Here is a 23,066-nt window from a genome sequence, read left to right as displayed (position 1 = left end):
GGTAATCCGTCTCCTCGTGCGCACTTACCAAGTAGGAAGTAGTTTTCAGACTGTTTATATTTAATAGAATTAAATACAAATACCTATTTTTACCAATTAAAATATCATCGCTATAGATAACACTTAATATGTATTGCGAGCGAATCTTTCTAGATACCTCGCGTAACGGATGACGCTGGGCGTCATCCCACCTAATGTGAATACACCCATGTGTATCACATACACAAGGATTGGTCACAAATGTGCACCACACCCGAGTGCTGGGTCTAATTACTATTATTTAGTAGTTGACCATCCCCTTAAGTACACCAAGTGTACTTAACGGGGACTGTGTAACATTAGGGCAACTTTAGCCCGTTATAGAGAAACAAAGAAACAGGACGTTAGACTCGTGTCCGATGCGAAAGCTCATCCGCGATGCGGGGGGTAGTCTGTCGGCACTGTTGCTCAAGATTTATTAAAGGAATATGAAGAAGACGATAATATTTAAAAAAAAGATGAAATAAGGACAGGAGTCGAAGACGCAAAGAGACTTGTCAAAAAAAAAAACTGGTAGCCAATTTGCTGCTTCCCTCAAGACGAAACGAAGGCCTTGAAATTTTGACGAGTTGTGTAGACGGTAATGATTAACGGAATACCAAACCTGGGCGCTGGTGGAGGATTTTTGACGAGAATGTCAATTTAAATCAAACGATACGCTAATCTCCATTCGTGACCATTAAAAGTACTTAGCTGACTCGTTGCTGTTGTTGCTATGCACTGAGCTGTATCCTCACATGCGCAATCAGCTATGCTATGCGCGCTTCTAGAAGGGCTCAACAACGCCGTCTAAAAGTCGTTTAACGTTTGGATTCTTGAACAGCAAAAACAGGCAGACATTCATATATAAAAGAAGCTTAAATACTATTTTTTTATATAAACAGAAATAAAAGTAGAGAAGCTCACGTGAAGGCTTCAAGTAAGCTTTCACGCCTCTTTCTCAAGAACAATGCTTAAATTTCTCGCAAGACCGACGCGACTAGATGGAGTAAAGTCAGTAAGTAGCCTCTATCCACATTACCGTGCATTGTGTCACATCCAAGGCGGATCTTTCACTGAATTTAAAGTTGGTGACCGAACGATCTCGTAAGGTAGGAATACCGAAAATAGCGCTACGCCATTGGTTTTAAAGGTCCCACCTTCTGGCTGGACTGTCGATACTACAGAGACGGCACTCGCTCGATAAATTCGTTTATTAGTGACAATATGTGACACCAACAGTGTTAGCAACGTCGAAAGTGCCGTCTCTTTCTTGGATTCCATCCGGAGATCAAGAAGTTACCAACTTTAACAGTCCATTCTGTCATTTGTTTTGTTTCAATCTGCTTGTCTTCGTTCGAGATGACCCTTACGACCTCCCATCTCTCGTCCTTTCCTGCTAAGTACGACTACAAACTGTGTCCGCCGCCTTTATCGAGGCATTACTACATCCGTCCTATCTGTCATCATCCCTATGCTCTTTCACAATCTCGTCATTGATTGGTTCTTTAATTCCTATGTCCCGCAGAAAACTGTGCCCTTTTTCCGAGACTGTATCATACCTCCTCACTCTTTTTGAACCTGATCGACCTACGTCGTCCCTTCCCCTTTCACATCCACAAGCCATTTCGGGCATTAGAAGCATGAGTGCGACCATTGCAACGCCGTCGAATGGCCAACATCTCGACGCGCACCTGGCGTGGGAGCGCGAGATGGAGGTTGCTGTAGAGGGCCGCGGTCGCTCGCGCAGTCGCTCGATCCTTGCGGACGACGAAGCAGAGGACGCGACCTCGACGCAGGAGAACGATCTAGGATCCCAAACCATCGATTCAACTGGTTCCGAAGGACCACGAGCTCGCTGCATGAGCTCGCGCGTATCTAACGAAAGCAAAGACGACGCTGCGGCACAATCGCGGCGACGCAGCTGCTCGTTCTCGGCTTATGAGCCACCCAAACGTCTCTCTACCACCGACGCATTGTTGGAGGAAGACGTCGAGAGTATGGCCAAGCGTGCTGCATCTTTATCGAAAATTTATTTGGCTGGATCGGCCCCTGTTGATGTGTCAAAGCTTCAGGACGATAGCAAAATCGTGGGCGTAAAAAAAGTAGAAGTCGTGCAGCCCACGGGAGCGCTATCTGCGGCAGCTTTAAACGCGTTGTCAAAAGGATTGCAATTGTCGGTTGATAAAGGTCCGATGTTATCATTGAAACACGGAGATACGCCACTGACGGAAGAACAAATTGAGGAGAAAAAAATGGAGGAAGAGGAAGATCAAAAGCTTCAGGTGGAAAAACTTTCGGCAAGGAGGTCACTAAGTGTCCGAGCGTCACTGTTCCGCAATAAAATGTGCAAAAGTACCTCGAAATTGCTGGGAAATGGCGAAGAACGTGCAAAAGTGGACGTGGCGACCGATGCGACATGTTATACCGAACCCACGGAAAAGTCGAGTGAAGGTAATACCGATAGTCTACCGAAAAAGCGGCACAAATTGAAGTTGCTACTGCTTGGTGATAGCGGTAGGTACTGAATGATCATCGCAAGGGTGGCGTCAAGATGGAGTGGTGATTGACCGTGTTTTCATGTCATTAGGCGTTGGTAAAACCAGTTTAATGCGGGTTTTCTCAGGCGATGAATTCTCGGAATCGATGCTCGCGACTGCAGGGTACGTTTGAAAGCCTTTTTTGCAAAGTTTTTGATTGGTGCTTATTGTGTGAAAATCAATCGGGGATAGGGTGGATTTTAAATTACGACATATTAATGTCGGAGATGAAGCCATTACGCTCCAAATTTGGGATACTGCTGGCCAAGAACGGTTCCACCGTATCACTTCGAGTACGTTTTCCATTCCAAATGTCTTTTCTACGAAGAACGTGACGTGATTCATGTGATAATAGCATATTATAAAGGCGCCAATGGCATTGTTCTCGTCTATGACGTCAGCGACCGTCGCAGTTTTGACAGTACGTTTTTGTTGAAATGAACTATTCTGTATTTGATTGGCTAATATTGTGTTGGTGGTAGATGTTGGCTATTGGATGAATAACATTCGTCAGTACTCGACACCGGTACAAATGCCGGCGATGTTGCTCGTTGGGAATAAAATTGATTTGCCAAATCGCGTCGTGACGTTGGAAGAAGGGCAAGCAGCAGCAAGTCAGTATGGCTGTCGGTTTATTGGTACGAGAAGATTTTTATAAAAGGATCATGTGTTTTTGCTGATTACGTCTGTCTCAATATATAGAAACAAGTGCCAAGACGTCGGAGAATACGAATGGCGCACTTGAAACAATTGCCCGCGATGCGTACTTAATGAGTATTAACCGTATGTGACTTGGGATGTTATGGTGTTACGCGAAGGTGTACTGACTGTATTGGATTGGACAGCTTTGCTTTCACAAAAAATTGTGATGGATCGGGAAAAAGCATTGGCTGGTCGGCGAAATAAGGAAAATTGCGTGATTCAGTAGATTTATGAAGGGAATGAGGCTTTTTTTTTGGCCATTAACAACAAAGGTTGTACAAGCAATGCCGACGGCAATATAGCAGCTCTTATATCACGGCTCACGGACTAATTAGGGCACTGCGTGTTACCATTTTGCCGCCACTTATGGGGCTTTTTGGCGACAAAATGGTTAAAATTCCGAAACGTTAGAGTTCGCCAACAGATATTTAATCAGTTTTAGGAGGACGCTGACACAAAATTTATTAAAAAGTTGCTGCGTAGACATTTTTGTATTTGTGAAATTGTGACCATTATTTATTGGTTTTGGTCTTGGTCCGATGATCGGGGCTGCACCCGAGATCGTAGGAATTGCTCGGCCTCGGCTTTGCGATCTGGATTGTTCATGACCTCCATAAACTCACGAGTTTGACGCGTTCGAAGTCGGTACGAGGTCGTGCAGAATAGCCTAGAGCAATGCAAAAATTAAAAGCTCGGAAGCAGGCGAAAGCGGTTTTTTGCGTACCAGCTGCTACTGCTGACGAGCCCAAAGGCGCCAATGGCCCAGTCGCAAGACGATCGAATTTTGCTTGTTGTGCGAAAGCGATGCGCACCGATGACGCTGGCAACACCGATGCCCCACATTAGGCCAGTGCGGAAGCAGGGAGGATTTTTAAGAACCATGTCGGACGATGACATGAGAGCTCGGCGTGACTCTTTGAGGCATGCAATTATTTTCACAAGATTTAAGCTTAATATTCTCATAAATAGAAATATTGCATTTTCAAATTACTTATGATGGTTGCTCACATAATTGTAAGTGAAGTACGCATTTTAGCAGCTCCTTAAAAAAAAGGAACAACATAGCATCTCGTTATTAGGCCCGTCCCTGGACTAAAGGTCACTTGATTTTGACGTGTCTTTTTTATAGTCCTTATTTTTTGGGAACACACACATGGATGAGCAATACTGGTTCCCTTTTTCAATGTATGTGTTCTGGCCTTTTTAAACGAAGTTGCACCTTACAAGTGTATCAGTGTTTAAGCACAAAAGCCGACAGATACTGATACACTAGAAAGTGTTGGCAACTAATGTGAACAGTCGCGTGCAGGACGACTCTTGGGAGCAGTCACATGGGCAGTTGCGAAACCGGTCGACTACTGGGAACGGACGCATGAGAACCAAAGACAACAAGGCAAAGTAAGATCGGGCGCGAGCGCCACGATCAAGCAATACATATATTCTTACTCTCCATGTTTCTCCTTAGTGCACAGGCCATCCTCGTTTTCTACAGGTTATGAGCCCAAACAACGGGTCTGAGCATTCTGTCGGCGATGCGCAAGACCCCCCGACCGGAGGTGTCGCTCGCGAAAGGAGCGGCGCTGACGAAGAGACGTCACCGTCTTACATAGAGCGCGTGCTCGCAGCACTTGCGCGGTTAGAGACCCGTATGGACACAGTTGAACAAGCCAGTGTGAGCGTTTCAAACGATTCGCCAGTTTTGGTGTTAAACGTCAGATTGAATTTACATGGGTGCTATTTTGCAAAAGACAAAGTGAATATATTATGCATGTAAGCCTTAACTCTCTTCTTGTCAGAATTACCTGTCCATCGTACGTTACTTGCACCTCATACTTCTTGAAACCTCTCGACCTTGGATCGTTTCATCTTTCGCCGTAATCACCGCTCCGTGACCATTACAATAAAAGACGTTTCGAAACTCCTTGCGAGTCCCAGAAACTCCGCTGCAGCATCGCCTTCCAACACTCCTTCCTCACGGTGCCGTGTGTTTCTGATTACACGCCTTGTTTTAGTCCATCTTGCTGCGGTACAATGAGCACATCTCCATTAGTGCCCGCAGGCGAGTGGCGCTAAATGCCTTCGTCAGTATGTCTGCTGTCATCGCCTCAGTTGACACAAAGCTGGGTTTTATAATTCCCTTCTTAGCGTAGTCCTTAATAAACTTGAGCTTGATGTCAATATGCTTGGCGCGTGCCGAGCTCTCTTCATTTTCCATCTGCCGGATGGCCGCTTGGTTATCCATTTCCATTGTCATGGGTAACTTCACGAGAAAATCCAACTTGGATAAAAGCTCACGTAGGCCTAGTAGTTCTTGTCCAGCATGCGATGCAGACGTGAATTCAGCTTCCATTGTTGACAGTGAGACGGTTGTCTGCTTCCGACAGGTCCAACCCACCATCATACCGTCCACACGAAATATAGCACCGCTCACTGACTTCCTATCGCTCTTATCACCGGCGAAGTCTGCATCACTTGTGCTAGTGAGTTGTACAATCGATCTCTCTGTACCTTTTCGTCGTCCTAAGCGAAGCTTGACATCTTTAGTACCCTTTAGGTATCTAGCAATTCGTTTGGCTAGCTGCCAATCGCTCGTCGTCGGCGCATGAGCTCGCCGAGTTGCTCGATGTACGGCATATGCTACATCCGGACGCGTACAGCGAGCCAGCCATAAAAGCGATCCAACAATCGACTGGAAATTCTGCACCGATGCAGATCCAACCACGCCCTCTTTAGGTAGTAGTGTATCCACCTCGTGCGTATTATTGTCATGATCAAGTCCAATTGGCGTCATCACCGAGTGCGCATCTTGTAATCCAAACTTTATCAGCATCTCGATGATAGTAGCTTCTTGATCAATTTCGTATCCACACTCATCCGAGTAACTGATTCTCATGCCCAGAAATTTGCTGACAGCACCCAGAGTCTTTATCTGCAGCGTTACAAGGAGATCAAATACTTCTTCCACTCGCCCCTCAGACGTCCCTGTAATCAGCAAATCGTCGACATATACCCCCACGACCGTTCTATCGTCACCATTTACTTTAAAGTAAAGGCACGAGTCGCTCACACACTGCACAAATCCAACTCGAAGTAGCTCTGAGAGAAGAAGCTGAGACCATAGTCTCCCGGCTTGCTTTAGCCCATATAGACTTCTCTTGAGCTGAAGAACCACTTGACCTGCGGTTTCAACACCAAGTCGCTCAGTTTCTTCTTTGCTAATTTGCATTCCCTGCGGGACGTACAAATAGATATTGAGGTCCGGCTCCGTAGACGCCTTCACGTACGCATTAGGTACGTCTCCGTGTCTTGCTGGAACTCCCCATATCTGAGCCAGTGCCAAAATGACTTTCCCGGTCGTCATATCCATTACTGCGGCAAAAGTCAGGGTATAGTCCTTGCCGAACGACTGCTCGTTGCCACACGCTACCATGCGTGCCTTGTAACGCTCGATGTTACCATCGGCATCCGTCTTCGTTTTGAAGACCCACTTGGTATGGAGTGGTCGCATCTCCTGAGTTCGTGGAACCAACTCCCACGTATCATTTGCTTCCAGCGAGTCAATTTCAGCGCTTGCAGCGCGCTCCCATTCCACGCGCTTGTCACTCTTCATAGCCATGTTGCAATTACTAGGATCCACGCGGTAAGTTGCTCCAACAAATTCACGTGGAGGTATCTTATTACCACCGTATCGCGTTGTCATGCGTGGTGTCTCGGCGATTATCTTGGTATTCGACCGCCTCCCTTGCCCGCCGCGCTTACCACGTGACCTTTGTGGCTTTGTACAGGCACGTGGCTCCTTCCGATGATCTACATCGGTCTGTTGAGTATCAAAGAATTCGTCAGTCTCGATAGACTTTAGACTTGCACTTGTAGTCGCCAAATCAGCAGGACTGGATCTGTTCTCATCCAGCGAAATCGAGGAATTAGCTGATGAGCTTTCATGTTCTGATTGGCCATCTGTCAGACGATGAAGTTGTGCATTTGCGTCTTCACTCAGCGTCTTGATATTCTGCACATGCTGTGTTGTGCGTACCACACGATCCTTAGTAAATAACACGCGAAAACCTTTAACTTCGTCGTTCTTCCCGAGTATCAATCCTGCTTCTCCACGTCTATCCAGCGCCTTGTGTTTTGGTGTCCGAATAGCGGTACACGGCGATCCAAATATACAATATCAGTTAGCCTGGGTTTGATACCTGTAAGCACCTCAATAGGTGATGCACGCCCCACGTTACTCCGCGTTGGGCTTCTGTTGAGTATGTAGGCTGCGTACTCAGCAGCATCACCCCAGAAGCTCAACGGGAGTCCTGAACCAAAAATCATTGATCGCACCAGGTTCATCAATGTCTGGTGCATCCTTTCCGCTTTTCCGTTGGATGCTTGGTTGTCAGCTTCTGAAACCTGGCGACGCACACCCACATTCTTACAAAACGGGTCAACAACTTTGTACTCGGCGCCTCCATCCGTACGGAGATAGTGAACCTTGCAGTTGAATCGCTTTTCAAAGTAGACCATGAAGTCTTCGAAATGCTTAGTCGCCTTGTCCTTCGTCTTGGCGAGGAATACCCGGCAGTAGTTACTCTTGTGGTCGATAAAATTAATTAAATATCGGTTTCCCGACCTGTCGACCGGCGTTATTGGACCTTTGATATCGCTGCATATCACACCACCCACCCTATCGATAGGAGCATTCTCACCCGTGTCTTTCTTCGACTGCTTGTTGTGGCGCTGCTTACCTTGCGCACACGTTAAGCAAGTGGGTCGCTCGGTGTCTGTCAGCCTTATTCCACTCGATGGATCACTCGCCATCAATTCGATTGTATCATAGGCGAGGTGTCCAAATCTTAAGTGAAAATCGAGTAGACTCCCCATCTGAAGGTCCGAAATCGGCGTGTTGACAGCCTCAGCAATTGCTGCAACCGTAAAAAAAATCCTTGTGCTCAATTGTGTCAACAACATTCACTAGCAACACGTTGCTGTCGTCTTTGTCAACATCAAAAATCTTGCAACCATCACGCCACCGAACCACTGATCGCTTATGTCCATCGTAACGAAGTTCAAACCCTCGCTCCTCGATCTTGCCATAGGATATGATGTTAAACGGTAGCTTTTCTGCGTAGTACGCATCGAGTAGTTTGACTCGGCGAATTTCGCCGTCAACACTGACCACGAACTCGGCCGTACCCTTGAGCTGCATACGCAAGCTGTCCCCATTAGGAAGTAAACACTCTTCGTCGCATTTTACTGCGTCGATTAGCTGTGACGCCTTTGTCACCAAATGTCGACTTGACCCGCTGTCCAGTATCCATTGGCTGGTAGAGTCAATGCCGTCGGAGACAGCTAACGTAAAGTTGTTATTAGGCTCACTAGTACATTCACGTTTGTAGTGGCCTTCTTTTCCACACTTGAAACACGCTCCAGTCTTCTTGACTTTTCTCTCGTTATCGTTTCTGCGCCGACCTCCTTCAGTGCCTTTGACGACGGCCACAGTTGACTTGGACCCAATGCGAATACCCGGGTCATTTAACTGGGCAAAATTCACCAACTCTTCAGCTTGCCGTAAGTAATCCTCTCGATGAGGATTGTACCTTGCGAGAAGCACACCTTGAAAGTCGGTTGCGAAGCATGCGTACTTGGCTATATTTTCAAGCACTTGGTCTTGTGCGCCTCCGACTGCGTCGCTGACCGCCATTAGATAGAGCATATGATCATTCCACGACATCGACTCCTTTTTCTTACACGTGAACAGTTTAAAAGGTTGTGACCTTGAGATCCTAGGTCCAAACTTGAGGTTCATACGGTCCATCGAGTACCATATCTGTGGATTCTCGGTGTACCATGTATCCACTTGACTGTGAAAATGTTGACCAGCCTTGCCTGTCAAATACCGACCAAGTACATCCATTTTGATGTCCTCGGTCCAGATGCACCCACTAAGTTCCTCGGCGATACGAACTTGGCGTAGAAATCGCTTCCCCCAAGGTGCGAATCCCGACCCTAGTCCTGGATAAACCTCCTTGCCATCGAAGTTTTCGATCGCTAGTTTTAGGTCCCTGATCTGCAGGGGCCTTTGCGGAGCAAAATACGCTGGTGTAGGAACCGGTCTGAAAGCCGTGGCACCTGAGGAACTGGACCTACACCGGCTCTCCCTCCAGCCAGCCTTTGTTGCCCTGGTCCTGCTGCGTGTTGCCGCGCTGGTCCAGGCATGACTACTTCTTCGAGCGAGGCCATCGTCATGTTCCGGCCGAATCCGGTGCGCGCTTCCGCATACGTACGGAAGGTGCTGCTACCGGCTGACACGACTGAACCTTGATCATCCTCGACTCGGCGGGCCTCAAGCCTATTAAGGCGAGCTCCCATGTCTCCTTTCAAGTCCGTTATCAGTTCCAGCAGCCTGGCCATGCCCTCGTCCGCGCCAGAAGCCGTACTGGCTCTGTCGTCGTCGACTTGGGTGATGGCTGGCGCTTGGACATGACCTTCTTGATCCTTTGGCGTTGGGCTCATAACCTTTTGGTGTTGAACGTCAGATTGAATTTCCATGGGTGCTATTTTGCAAAAGACAAAGTGAATATATTATGCATGTAAGCCTTAACTCTCTTCTTCTAACCACCGCTCCGTGACCATTACAATAAAAGACGTTTCGAAACTCCTTGCGAGTCATAGAAACTCCGCTGCAGCATCGCCTTCCAACAGCCAGTCTCGCCACGCTTTCAACGAGCACAGCCTGGGGGACGAGTGGAGGGGCACAATATGGCTCAAGAAGTATTTGCAGGAAGCGTGTTTCGCCGAGCGGTCGGTCGAGGCAGTGCGCTAGGGCGCACACCAATGCAACTCGACGAGCTATCCGGCATGGGACCGTTTGGAGCTGGGAGTTTTTACCGGCGCGCCGAAGCACAGGCGCGAGCTAATCAAGGTGCGGCGTAGGGACAAGCCCCATTGCATGTTCAAGCACAAGCTCAAGCACAAGCTCAAGCTCAAGTCCAAGCGCAAGCGCAAGCAGCTTATCAGGCTCAAGCGTACCAGCAGCACATGGCTCTTGGTGGTCAGCGCGAACCAAACGCTCGAGACTCAAAGCTGATGATAGGAAAATTCAGCGGAGTAGATCAATACAAATGGCTAGGAACTTGATTTCACCAGTGGGCGCTACTGTTCCTTGAGGCCATCGAGATGGCTGGGATGGGCTGCGGATACAGTTGGACCGAGCGAGTAAAGGCAAACAAACTCCAGCAACACTTGGAAGGAAAGGCCTTGCAGTATTACCAAGCCCACATAGAGGGATGGTGGACGCGTAACCAAAGCATCGCGTACCTGCTCGAGCAGCTATGGCTTGCTTTCAAGGTGAATATCTCCCATCATCAAGCTGTTCGCCTTTACGGGGCAAAAAAAGGACAGTTTGCGGTCGTGGACCGAACACTTGTTGTATCTCACGGCACTCATGAACGCAAGTGAAACCAGCGAAAAACTTGTACTGAAAGCGTGAAGTATGCTGCGCCACACATGAAGTTGCGATCATGGGTCGATATAATCCAAGCCGCACGGACTATCTTCACCATGCACAAGAGCTTGTAGCATGGGCGCAAGAGATTGAGGATGACGACCGTCCAATGAGAAGCGTCGCCAAGGGCGTCGTAAATGCAGTTGGCGAAACAAAAAAATGTTTCACGTGTGGCAAACCCGGTCACATAGCCAGGGAGTGCAAATCGAAGAAGAAGAAGGACAGTACAATGGTTAGCGACAAGACTAGATGGGCGCTTGCAGCTACGGAGACGGTGTGGACATGGTTCACTGGATCGTAGATAGCAGTGCAAGCAGACATTGGTTCGAGATATCTCGATGCTTGAAAACGCTGTGGACTGTGATGAACCGAACTGGCTGCTTCTCCCAAACGGCGAACAACTTCAGGTTACGAAGAAAGGGACTGTTACTCTTGCTGGAATCGCCGAAGGGAAGGAGTTTGAACTTCAGCTGAGTACTGTATACTTCGCGCCTCTTCTGTCGCGGAATTTAATATCATTTGGACTTTTAGCTCAGCAAGGATGTCGCATCGAATCGCGTCACGGAGGCATGGTTAATACAAAGGGCACACCGTCCCAGGTGGTTTTTCACCTCAAACTAGAGTCGAACGTGCTGGTGGCAGATCTTCGCTGTCGTAAGCTTCCATCTAAGTCTTTTGAAGACATGTTAATGAGCGCAATTGTCAGGGAACCACGTTCATCGGAAGTTCAAAAAGGCTCCCTGATGGACTTTCACGTTGGCTTTGGCCACTTATCTTTCGACACCGTCGAGAGAATGGCCCGTGAGCCCGAGTCAGGAATCAAGCTTACGGACCTCACGCGTGTGAACTGTCAGATCTGCGCCGAGGAAAAGGCAACCAAGTCCCGGCAGTCCATGCAGGATTCAGAAAAAAACTCGCCAATAGTTCGCGTGGGAGGCGTCATTTGCAGTGACCTGAAAGGTCCGATCACGTCGCTTGATCGACATGGCAACCGTTATTTGGTAAATTTCGTGGACCACAAGACGAATTACGTGCGTGTATTCGCGGGCAAACCAAAAGACCAAGCTGCGAAAAAGCTCGAACACTTTCTCGTTTTCTTTGTGAAGCGTTTCGGATGTCGCGTACATGTCCTACGTACGGATGGAGAAGGCGAATATGCAAACGTGGACCTGCTATGTAAGCAAAAACGAGTGGCTCGTCAGGTGAGTGAAGCCGCGACTCAAGCAAGCAACGGGAAAGCTGAGTGTATGCATCGAACCATCATGAATATGGTTCGATGCATGCTTTTTGGCTCGGGAATTGCCCTCACGTTTTGGAGCGATGCTGCAGACTACGCTGCGTACATTTTAAACCGCAGTCCAACTCGTGCAAACGCAAACAAGGCTTCACCCCTCGAGCTTCTGACCGGACAAGTTCCTGACTTAACTGGGATCGTGAAATTTGGGTCGACTTGTAGGTCTTTAAAGATCCAAAGAAGAAAAACTTTGAGCGGCGTGCCGTGAGAGGGTACATCATTGGTAAAAATGACAAGACTAAAGGCTACAAAGTCTTGCTAGCCAGCGATCGGAAGGTAATAACGACGCGCCACATCAGCGCAATCGAGACGCTGGGTGCTGCTGCGAACGAACAAGTACGTCAGGCTCTCGAAACGGAAAGTGACGCCGAGATCATTTCAAACGGAACAGCCATGATCCTGTCCTGACGTGCGATCATCTTACTCGAGACGGTGGAGAAATTTCCAACGGGAATAGGGGTCGTTCAAGAAACGCGCGAATCGACACGAAGAGTGCTAATGGCTCTAGCATCAGAAGATCTATGCAGCAAGAAGAAGTCGCGTCGACAGCTTCAGGCAGACGAATATCAAGGAAATTTGGTCCCTGAAGGTGAGCCTTATATGATGGTGTTGGTAGTGTTGGAAGTGTCAACGGATACATCCATCGCACCATCTGTTGGTCACGGGCCTGATCCGAAATCCTATAGGGAGGCCCGGCGCAGCCCACATAGTGACCTCTGGGCGCAAGCGGAGTTTAAGAGCTGAGGTCACTAGAAAAAATGAAACATGGACAATAATCAAGTGTGATCCTGACGCCAAGCGACTTCACACGAAGTGGGTGTACAAGACGAAGCGACGTGGCGACGGGCAGTTGAAAGGTTTAAAGCGCGTCTCGTCGCGTGTGGAAACGAGCAACTGCTCGGGATTGATTATATTCTCACATTTGCTGCAGTGATGGAAATCGGCAACATCAGAGTGATTAAATGCTATCGATGATTTGGGGTGTGCGCGCTAGGCACGGAGACGTCCTGGCGGCCTACGTCAAAGCGATGACTGAAGACGAGTACGATATTCAGATTTACATCCCCGATGGCATGAAGATACCGGCGGAGTTGTTGCAAACTCTGGGAGTTACAAGCGTGAAAGAGCTATCGTTGCGTCGTAAACGAAGCTTGTATGGGCTTAAACAAGCTGGGCATCTTTGGCACCAACTTCTCAGAAAGACTCTCCTCGAACTTGGATTCGTCCAATGCATCACGGATACTTGTATATTCTACAAAGTGGATACTGGAGAAACTACAGTTATTGGTACATACGTCGACGATTTGCTTGTCACTGCGACAAACACAGATCGTGTGGATGAATTCTTCGCTGGGATGCAAGTGCTCGAGCTGAAGGACCTAGGGGAGGCAGCCCAGTTCCTCGGTATGCAAGTCGAGCCAGAAGGAGCAGGCTATATGCTAAATCAAGCAAGCACGATCGGCGACATGATTACACGTTTTGGTCTCGAAAACGCTAATGCAGTACGGTCGCCAATCGGAGTGGAACAGCCTATTTTGGAAGGAGAAGTAACGCTGCCGGTGACCTCGGGCGGTGTGGACGGGCTACCGAGCTTAAGGGAGTCCAGTCATTGGTCGGAAGTCTTCTTTGGGTGGCTCGGTGCACCATACCTGATATCGGCTTTGCGGTGCATAGGGACACACGACAATGCCATGCACCGACGCTACAAGACTGGAATTTAGCCAAACGAATTGGTCGTTACTTAATTGGCACTCGAGACCTTAAGCTACACCTCCGCGCGGATGACGAAATGATGATCCCAGTTCACATCAGCTGCTACACGGATGCAGACTTCGCTGGTGATCGCAAGGATCGCAAGTCTGTGAGTGCGGCTGTTACCATGGTTAATGGAGCAACTATCGGATGGCACTGCAAAAAACAGTCTGCGGTTGCCGTCTCGACTGCAGAGGCAGAGTTTGTTGCTGCAGCTGCAGGAGGTCAAGAGGCGCTAGGATTGTTGGAGCTATTTTCCGAGCTTGGTCTGCAAGTCAAGAGACCGATTGTACTAGCTATGGACAACCAAGCGGCTATGAAACAAATCGAAAACGAGGCCAGCTCGGCAAGCGCCAAGCATGTGGACGTGAAGCTCAAGTTTCTGCGAGATTATGCTACGAAAGGTGTAATCAAGCCAAGTTTCGTAAAGTCACACGACATGCTAGCTGATCTGCTGACGAAGGCGTTGCCAGCTCCACGGGTGCTTAAACTGCGTTTAAAGGTGGGTCTAAAGTAGGTAAGTACTACTGTGGTCTGACTCTCCCATGATTCGAGATGGAGTGTTGGAAACTGATGTGAACAGTCGCGTGCAGGACGACTCTTGAGAGCAGTCACGTGGGCAGTTGAGAAACCGGTCGACTACTGGGAACGGACGCATGAGAACCAAAGACAACAAGGCAAAGTAAGATTGGGCGCGAGCGCCACGATCAAGCAATACATATATTCTTACTCTCCAAGTTTTTCCTTAGTGCACAGGCCATCCTCGTTTTCTACAGAAAGGTGCGCTTGAATGCGTTCATGCGAGTACAAAACAACGACACTAATATTCGCCAAACGTCAACACAGTTTCTGATGTGCCCACTAGCGGCCACTACTCCCGCCAACTCATAGGTCGACATGGTGTGTGACTTGTGTTGAAACGGGTGCCCCTTGCATAAACATTATTCTCTATAAGAGGAATAATAGATATTATTTCCGATAAAAAGAACTAGTATAAAGAAGTTTTAATTTTATTAATTTTGGCCTAATGGTTTCAATATACTAAATTTGGTAATATTGACGCAATGAAACATTAGGTCTATTGTAATGGGGCACGCATCGGTTGGAGAACCGTTGTTGTGGTATATTTACTCTATGGGTGTAATACCCATTTATCCTATTCATAAATAAATAATTATTTTAATCCCATTTAATATGGGTAACAAATATGGTCGCCATCAGATACAAATCTGGCTGCCGGATTCTATTTTAAATTAGCTAGGGTAACGTTTTCGATTAATTCATTAAATAAAGTGCAGTTCCCCTTTTGATAATAAAGCGTTAAGTGCCTCCCTAAGGCTTGCGCATTGATCTGTAAGAGATAGAAGGGTAAATCCTCTTGGGCACTAGTTGCCGCTTGGTTCAACGAACCCCTGAATCCCTTTAACTAGGATTCCTTATGCTTTGATAGCTTGTACGACTCCCTGAGTTGTGAACCCATTAGTTAAATAGAACTAAGTAGCTCTCTGAGATTGGAAGTCTTCCTCTGACTTTAGGAGCGAGGTACCCCGCTACACCTGGTAGCACTCGTAGTCCATCTACGCCTAAGTCTTTACAAGACTAATTACTCATGTAAATGGAAGATATTCCAGAGCTGTCAGAAGCGCATCGCGCCGCTTATGTCAAGCTCAAAACTTTTTGGGGGCTTGAAGACGTGGAATCTATTATCTCCCAGGGACCAGAGGTCCTACATGCAAGGCTTAAAGCCTTCATGCGATCCGAAGCATCCCTGATAAGTCAGGTACAGGACCACTTCGCGGCATCTATGCCAACCCGGTACATCTCTGTACCTGACTCAGAGCCGAGGGCTTACCCTCTAGCTGTAACTGTGAAGACATTTGAGGGAAAAGAGGAAGAAAATCTCCCTTTTTGGATCAAGCAGATGGAAATGTCCATTGATTCCGCGTTGTTCTTAACAAAATGGCAAAAGATGGCTATGGACATTTCCAAAATCGGAGGTAGAGCCATGGGGTAGCCGCTATCGTGCAGCATATCCATAAGCAACGCTTTTCTTTCATGGGATTCGCTGAATCAGCAGATGTCTAGCATGTTTGCATCGCCTGATCAGGATTTTCGCATGCGAGCACGGCTGCTAGCGACTCGACAGGGTAAACGAACCCAAGGGGACTTTGTCCAGAAGTTAAGAACTCTCATTGCATCTATGCGTCGAGACTCCTTGCAAGAAGCAATTGTCGAAACAATCTTTATGAGGGGTCTCAATGAGGGCGTGGTCCGAACTGAATTAATCCGATCCCGTCCTGCTACTTTCGAAGAGGCAGTTGCCATAGCGCTACGCTGAGTTCGACTTTAAGTCTGCTCGCGTTAGCGCGCCTGTTTACCGAACAAGCTCTTCGAGCACATGATTTCCGTCTAATAGAGCGGAACCCATGAATCTAAGCCTCGTTGAGGAAGGAGAAGAGGCTCTTCAAGCTGTGGAACAGCATAAGCCCATCCGTACATGTATACGTGCGGAAGCACGAAAGATTTACGTCCGACCTGCCCCCTACGAAATTCGCGCAAAGCTCTAGAGCTCCAACTCCGACCTATAGCAGAGATCTGGTAGGGTGCGGGAACACGTCGATACCCAGTAGGTGTGGGGCGCCCTACTAGGGAAGACCTAGGCTCTGTTGAACCTCTAGGAGGTAAGAATAAACAGAACCTAGCCCCAATTAGCTCGGTGCTAATTGACATGGGGTGAGAGTACAAGCCTGGCTTGCTAGTCGCTCAAGCGACTGTAAAGGGCTTTGATAAGCCGTGGTCAATTTTTAATTGACTCAGGAGCGTCTTGCAATTATGCTCTACTTCCCTTGAGGAAGTCAACAATACGTTGAGGCGTTTAAAATGCATGAAGGTGATACAATCATTGTTCGCTTAGCATTGGGACTCGTGCCACTGTTTCTAAAGTTCCTTTGAGCTTAGGTAACAAGTTTCTGGAATTTGACAGTTTGAAACGCTGTCTCGTCCTTGATTTGGATTCGGGATATGATCTTATCCTTGGAATGGCCTGGCTAGAGCACCATGAGCCATGGATCGATTGGAGGTCTCCACGCGCAATGTTCAACAAAAGCGCTATTGGCGCGGATCATTGAATGAGTCTGTCAGTGTTTTAGACATTGGAATGTCTGAATTAATAAACTCCAATGTTAAAAACATTAATTATGAGCCCAACTCAGCAGAAAGAAGTGGAACGGCACGTACTCCGTCGAGTGACACTCGTTGTAATAACATTCACTGAATGCTAAAAGCATTGTTGGCCTAAGGCCGAATCATCAAGGGTGCAATATCCCTGAGATATGTGGAGTGGCACGTGTAAGTCCTTCGAGTGTGGTCGGCCGAGGTGGCACCATACTGAGTGTCAATAGTGACACTATTGGCGGTTCGCCAAGGCATTTTGGTCAAGCCCTCCGTATGCACGTGAAGCGACACGTAAACGTTCGCTGGATAAGGAAGTAGAGTTACCTAACTCCTTGTAGGATGTCAAATTAGACACCATGACTTGTATAGAACCAATACAGGCTGGAAAATCCGAAGACGTGAATGTCCTGGCCTCCAGAGGCGTACTGTCTCCACTCCAAGACAGGAGGGACATGAAGCGTTTATACCCTCACAAAGTGATACGAGTGAGCAATTACACACGCTTGTAAATGGTGTAACCGGTAACATTAAGGGGGAAGTTAGCCTTGCGACTATCCTTTCGTAACATGCTCTTTTAGAGCTAGACAAAATGTCTATTGATGAAGGCGGCCGAGCCTTAAAGGCTGGCGACATATCTGAGATGGTGGTCATTTGACCAACAATTGAGTTAAACTCATCGTCACTTCTATATGAAGCTGTCCTGGATGACACAAAACTTAGTGCGCGGAATGGGTCATCGATTCTTAAGGATCATACGGATTCCTTTATTCCTTAATTAGGGAATTCCAAGATGTGATATGTAATAATTAACTATCTGTTTACCTCCGGATAGAGGTGTTCGTCATGAAATTGACTTGATTCCGGGAACCAAATACTGTGTCACACGACAATGGCCTTTACTAAGGGAGCAGTGTGACGTCATTGACAATTCCTTCCGTGCTAAGCATAAGACTGGAATGGTACGAGAGAGCAAATCTCCTCATTCGACACCGACATTTTTTGTCAAAAAGTGAAATGGTAAATGGTGCATTGTACATGCTTATAATAAACTTAACGCTGTCACTATACCAGCACAAACCCCCATTCTTAGAAAGAATGTTCTTCAGAATAATATGGTGGGATGTACAATGTACAGTGAGTGCACTGGGCTTAGTCGATGGTAACTACCAACTGCTCATGCGAGCTAGCGATATCCCGCTTACATCGGTCAACACCCCAAGCGGTATGTTATGGGAGTGGTTGGTTATGCCACAAGGGCTTTCCAACGCCCCGGCAACATTTAATTAATATCGTCTAGTGACGCAACTCTTCCGCCCTCATCGAGGTTATGCACAGACTTATTTCGATGACATTTTTGTTCATAGTTGTGCGGAGCAGGGTCGGTCGGATATGGAAAACCATTTAGACCATTTGCGAGCAGTGCTCGATTGTATGCGCACAAATAAATTTTATGCCAATGCATCTAAATGCATTTTTGGCGCAGAAGAAATTTCTCTCTTAGGGTACTCTATTGGGAAGGGAGGCCATAGAGCGCATCCCGCTAAGGTATAGGCCATAGTTGATTGGCCGGTTCTTAAAAGCCAAAAGGATTTGCGTAAGTGGTTGGGTCTCGCCAGTTATTTACATGCGAAAACTTCATCAACACAAGAAGGATGATGAAGAGTCAGAAAGAGAAGAGACTATCGTTGCCAACATTGTAGTTACTGGCAATTCGACCGACTCCGAAGACGACAAGACGAAGGACCTTTTTGCGTCCGTCAAAGCAAAGCCATTGACTCCAAAGATGGCAAGTTCTACACCTCGTCAGCTCGTATCTTGACGTTCGATGTCGTCGGGAAGTAGTAGTAGTGACAGAAATGGTGCTGGACTAGCACAGAACATAATGCTTTTCGAGCAGCTAAGGATAGTCTTATTCATGCCCCAATCCTGGCACTGCCAAATCCAAATCGGTCTTTCAGTGTCGTCCGTCTGTGACGCATCGGACTTTGCCATTAATAGTGCTCTGTTACAAACAGATGTTAACGGGCGTGAACATGTTATTGCGTTCGAGTCTAGACAGTTGAAAGCTGCGGAAAAGAATTACCCAGTTCATGACAAAGAGTTACTTGCTATGACGTATGCTCTCGTCAATTTCAGAGTTCATCTGCTCAGCTCTAAGCCGCTTGTGATATATACACATCACGTGTCACTACGCACGGCGACTAAGTCGCCCCAACTCTCACAGAGAATGGCCCCGATGGCTATCCTCTTTCGCGGAATACAACTTCGAGGTGAAGTATAAGCCCGGCAAGCAGAATGCTTTGGCCGATGCGTTAACTCGCAGGCCGGAGTATGAGCTCTCTCTTTTAATTACTATCATGTCGCCTATTCCTCACTTAGTCCGTTCGGCTTATCCGTTCGACTTACGTCAAGGATGAACAGTTTGTAGCGCTGCTACGAGCTCCAAAGAACTCCGATTCAGGTATTAAATTGCCTGCACATTTGCGTGCAAGGTTACATCGATTTTCTATCGATAACGACCTGTTGCTTTATTGCACAGACACTGCGGACCCTCCGCGTGTCGTTGTTCCTCATGATGAGGATTTGAAGTACCGAATCGTCTATGAGGCACACGATACTGACCTTGGTGGTCATCTCGGTAGAGAAAAGACCAACGGTTCTTTAAGCCAGATTTCTTGGTGGTTCAAACTTTATGAATGGGCCAGCACCTACGTTCGCACATGCCAAACTTGCCAACGGGTTAAATACTCGGCGCATGCTGCTGCGCCACTGGCGAGCCTTTCCGTACCCATAGATTTTTGAGGGTCTATTAGTATGGATTTTGTTTTTGGTCTACCGAAAGATTCAGCCGGTACTCCGGCAAAGTGGTCTTTGTTGACCGATTGAGCAAAATGGCTCACGTAGCGGCCGTTCGACAACACGGTTTGCCAGTGGCAATTGTCTCTGATCGGGATCCCGTTTCAAGGTAAATTCTAAAAATCAATTTTTCGAGTGCTCGGCACCAGATTGGATATGTCCACTGCGGACCATCCGTAGACCGATGGTCAAACTGAACGTGTCAATCGCGTCATTAAAGACGTTTTACGCAGTGTGTGTGCTCAGACACCAGAGCGCTAGAGCTCAATGCTCCCAGTGGTGGAGTTTGCGTTAAATAACGTGCTCTATGTCAACGGTCTCACCCACCCACGCGTTCCGTTAACGATACCACTGCGTAGTTTAAGGCTTAATGGGGGAGAATTAGCCGATAGGCTTGCTAATATCAGCCCTGTTACCGTTCGGAAACAAGTAAGCGAGTTTCTCGCGACGCGATACAGTGTCTTAAGACATGTAAGTGATACGATGGCTGATAGCCAAGACAAACAAAAAGAACAAGCAGAGACCAAAGGCACAAGCTATATGAATTCTTATATGGTCGGAGACTGAGTTATGCTAAACGCTAAAAATCTACCCACCAACTTGGTTTCCGCGGTCTTCAAGACCAAATTGCGCCCGCGCTTTATTAGACCATTTACGGCCGTGGCGAAGAAGGGCCTAACTTAAACGCTAAACCTTCCTAGCAAGCTGCGTACAATCCCAGTATTCTACGTTGGCTTGCTTAAGCTATGTCGGGACCCTTTACATGTGGGCTTAAAGGCGCTTGCGCCGAGACAGGCGGTCGCGCCGCAGATTGCTGCATCCTCACCAGGATGTTTAGCTGGCCCTCTAAACGAGACTGCTGACGTTCCGGAGTTGAAAGACGGTCCCGAATCGCCTCAAAAGAGCTCTCAACCCGAGCAAGGACCTCACGAAGAATTTGCACCTCGTGCCTTCAAGCATCAAATGCTTCCACCGAAATTTCGGCCCCCTCCCGCGTTTCTTGATGCGCGGGGGGACCTTCAGTTTAGTGTGGAGAAACTTCTAAAGCGACGTCGTCGTAAGGGTCAATACCAGTATCTGGTGAAGTGGCTCGTAAACCCCTCTTTGAAAACTCTTGGGAGTTCGGGTACCTCTTGTATACCCCTCTTTGAAAACTCTTGGGAGTTCGAGGTACCTCTAGTGTATTAGGTGAATTTATAGCATCAGTGCGGTTACGATCCATGGTTGTACGGTCAACCGAAGCACTGAAATGTCGGCTAGGTCTTTCTTCGTTTGTGGCATAAATGCCGAATGTAACTGTCCTTGGCCTTCAGCTTTGCGAAATCGAAGCGAAGCTTTCGTTCCAAACGATCATCAGCCATACTCGCAGACTCTCTGATATTGCAAATAGTACGAAGGCGGCGGGCCCGGTTGTTCCAGCTCTCAAACGAGACTTCGTTTTTCACTCCTTGTTTCGTTTGGAAACAAAACGATCGGAATTTCCATCATGGAGGTCACCGAAGCCCCACGGGCTTGATCACGGAAACGTGTCAGATACTGACTTCGCGTCATTACCTTTCGCGTAAGGCATCGCTCATGAAAAGCGTCGCGAGCAGCGATCTCCTCCGGCGTCCTCGCCGGGTGCCGGAGATCGAGATGCCCAAGCTGTGGCCCGCTATCGCTTTGAGACGCTCGTCCGCACCAAGCGGAGTGATTCTGTATATACTATGAGCTTTAGCATTCGCTATCTTGGCAGTCGACGACGAGCTTGATCCTGTATGAGGATTGCTTGCTGTTGCTCTTCACCGAGCGGATAAGCAATGATGTTGGACTTAGGGTCCCGTGTCCTGCACAATCCAGTTAAGACATCAGCGGCAACACGTTCTGGGAACGGATTTGGGGCCCGCCGACGTTCATCTGGAGGAAAAGGCGTGTAAAAATGACCTCTCTCTCCTCATCCTCTGATGAAGAGCAAATTTCAAAGCCCACCATCCCCTCATCGTCGAGGAAGGTGCTAAGAGTCTTTGACTCACGCTTGATTGTCATGCGACAAAGGAAAAAAAACACAACCGAATAAATAGCTGTTTAAGTTTCAACCTCAAAGAGAAAATAAAGCGAATGTTGTCACTCGGTGTCAATAGTCTGATGGGGGAGGGTGTAATGGGGCACACATTGGTTGGAGAACCGTTGTTGTGGTACATTTGCTTTATCGGTAAATACCCTTTTATCCTATTCTAAAATAGCTAATTACTTGAATCCCGTTTATTATGGGTAACAAATATGGTCGCCACCAGATATAACTCTGGCGGCCGAATTCTATTTAAATTAGCTAGGGTAAGGTTTTAGATGATATAATTCAATGAATTGCAGTTTCCCCTTTTGATCTTAAAGCGTTAAGCGCCTTCCTAAGGCTTGCGCATTGATCTGTAAGAGATAGAAGTCTTTCTAAGGTTAATCCCATAAGCGCTAGCTGCCACTTGGTTCTCCGAACCCCTGAATCCCTTGAAGTAGGATTCCTTAAGCTTTAATAGCTTTTACGACTCCCTGAGTTATTGAACCCATTAGTTCAATAGAACTAAGCAACTCTCTGAGTCTGAAAGTCTTCCTCTTACTTTAGGAGCGCCGCTACAAAATGGGAACTGTACTGCATTTAATTCTTTATGTAGAAAAATTGATACGTGTCAGCTCCAAAAAATCGTAAGGTATTTTGGAAATCAATCTTAAGGTGATAATAACCTTTGTGTACACCACACAGCATCAACTGTCAACATCCAACGTGCAACCGGTTTAAAGGATCTAAACTCGTAAGTCCTTGGCGCAAACAAAAGGATTTAAGCTTATGCGAAAGCAGTGGGGGCGAGAGCTGCCACATTAATAGTAGGAATTGAATTTTATTCTCGTTAAGAACTCGTTTATTTCATTCCGACGATAAAGATAATACATTCTCGATTTCTTATTTGAATAATTTAGGATAAGCTTTTATTTCGGAAGCAAATTCGTAACCAACTGACAAAATTAGCAAAGCAGTGACTCATTTATGGGACACAGCTCTTGAGGAAACGCGCTTGTCGCAGAAACACGTTGTGTCCGCTCTTACGGATGTGTTGTCGACCTTAGAAGCCACCAACTTTAATTCTCTTCGAATGACAGAAGGCGCTGACGTTGAACCGTGAAGAAAAATTGTAAATAAAGTTTATTAAAAAGTAACATTCGGAAACATTGCTTACTTAAAATTCAGTGCATCAAAAAAAATGCT

At 47.3% G+C, this 23,066-nt stretch overlaps 2 protein-coding genes across 2 annotated transcripts; one reads left to right on the top strand and one right to left on the bottom strand.

The window, feature by feature from the left end:
* Positions 1-1,661: 1,661 nt before the first annotated feature.
* On the top strand, positions 1,662-3,486 carry CCR75_004547 (uncharacterized protein; the record flags this gene model as incomplete). The annotated part of the gene is made up of 7 exons (XM_067962633.1): positions 1,662-2,535; positions 2,609-2,681; positions 2,751-2,851; positions 2,914-2,979; positions 3,041-3,196; positions 3,261-3,341; positions 3,404-3,486. The coding sequence occupies 7 exons, from the start codon at positions 1,662-1,664 to the stop codon at positions 3,484-3,486; spliced, it is 1,434 nt and encodes a 477-aa protein (XP_067816858.1).
* Positions 3,487-3,776: 290 nt separating this feature from the next.
* CCR75_004546 (uncharacterized protein) lies at positions 3,777-4,103 on the bottom strand (the record flags this gene model as incomplete). The annotated part of the gene is made up of 2 exons (XM_067962632.1): positions 3,777-3,927; positions 3,985-4,103. 2 exons carry the CDS (start codon positions 4,101-4,103, stop codon positions 3,777-3,779), a joined length of 270 nt encoding a protein of 89 aa, XP_067816857.1.
* Positions 4,104-23,066: the final 18,963 nt, after the last annotated feature.

This window comes from Bremia lactucae, linkage group LG14 (assembly GCF_004359215.1).
Source record: "Bremia lactucae strain SF5 linkage group LG14, whole genome shotgun sequence".
Classification (NCBI taxonomy): domain Eukaryota; phylum Oomycota; class Peronosporomycetes; order Peronosporales; family Peronosporaceae; genus Bremia; species Bremia lactucae.
The sequence above is the reverse complement of the archived record's forward strand: the minus strand, read 5'-3'. Positions and strand labels throughout refer to the sequence as shown.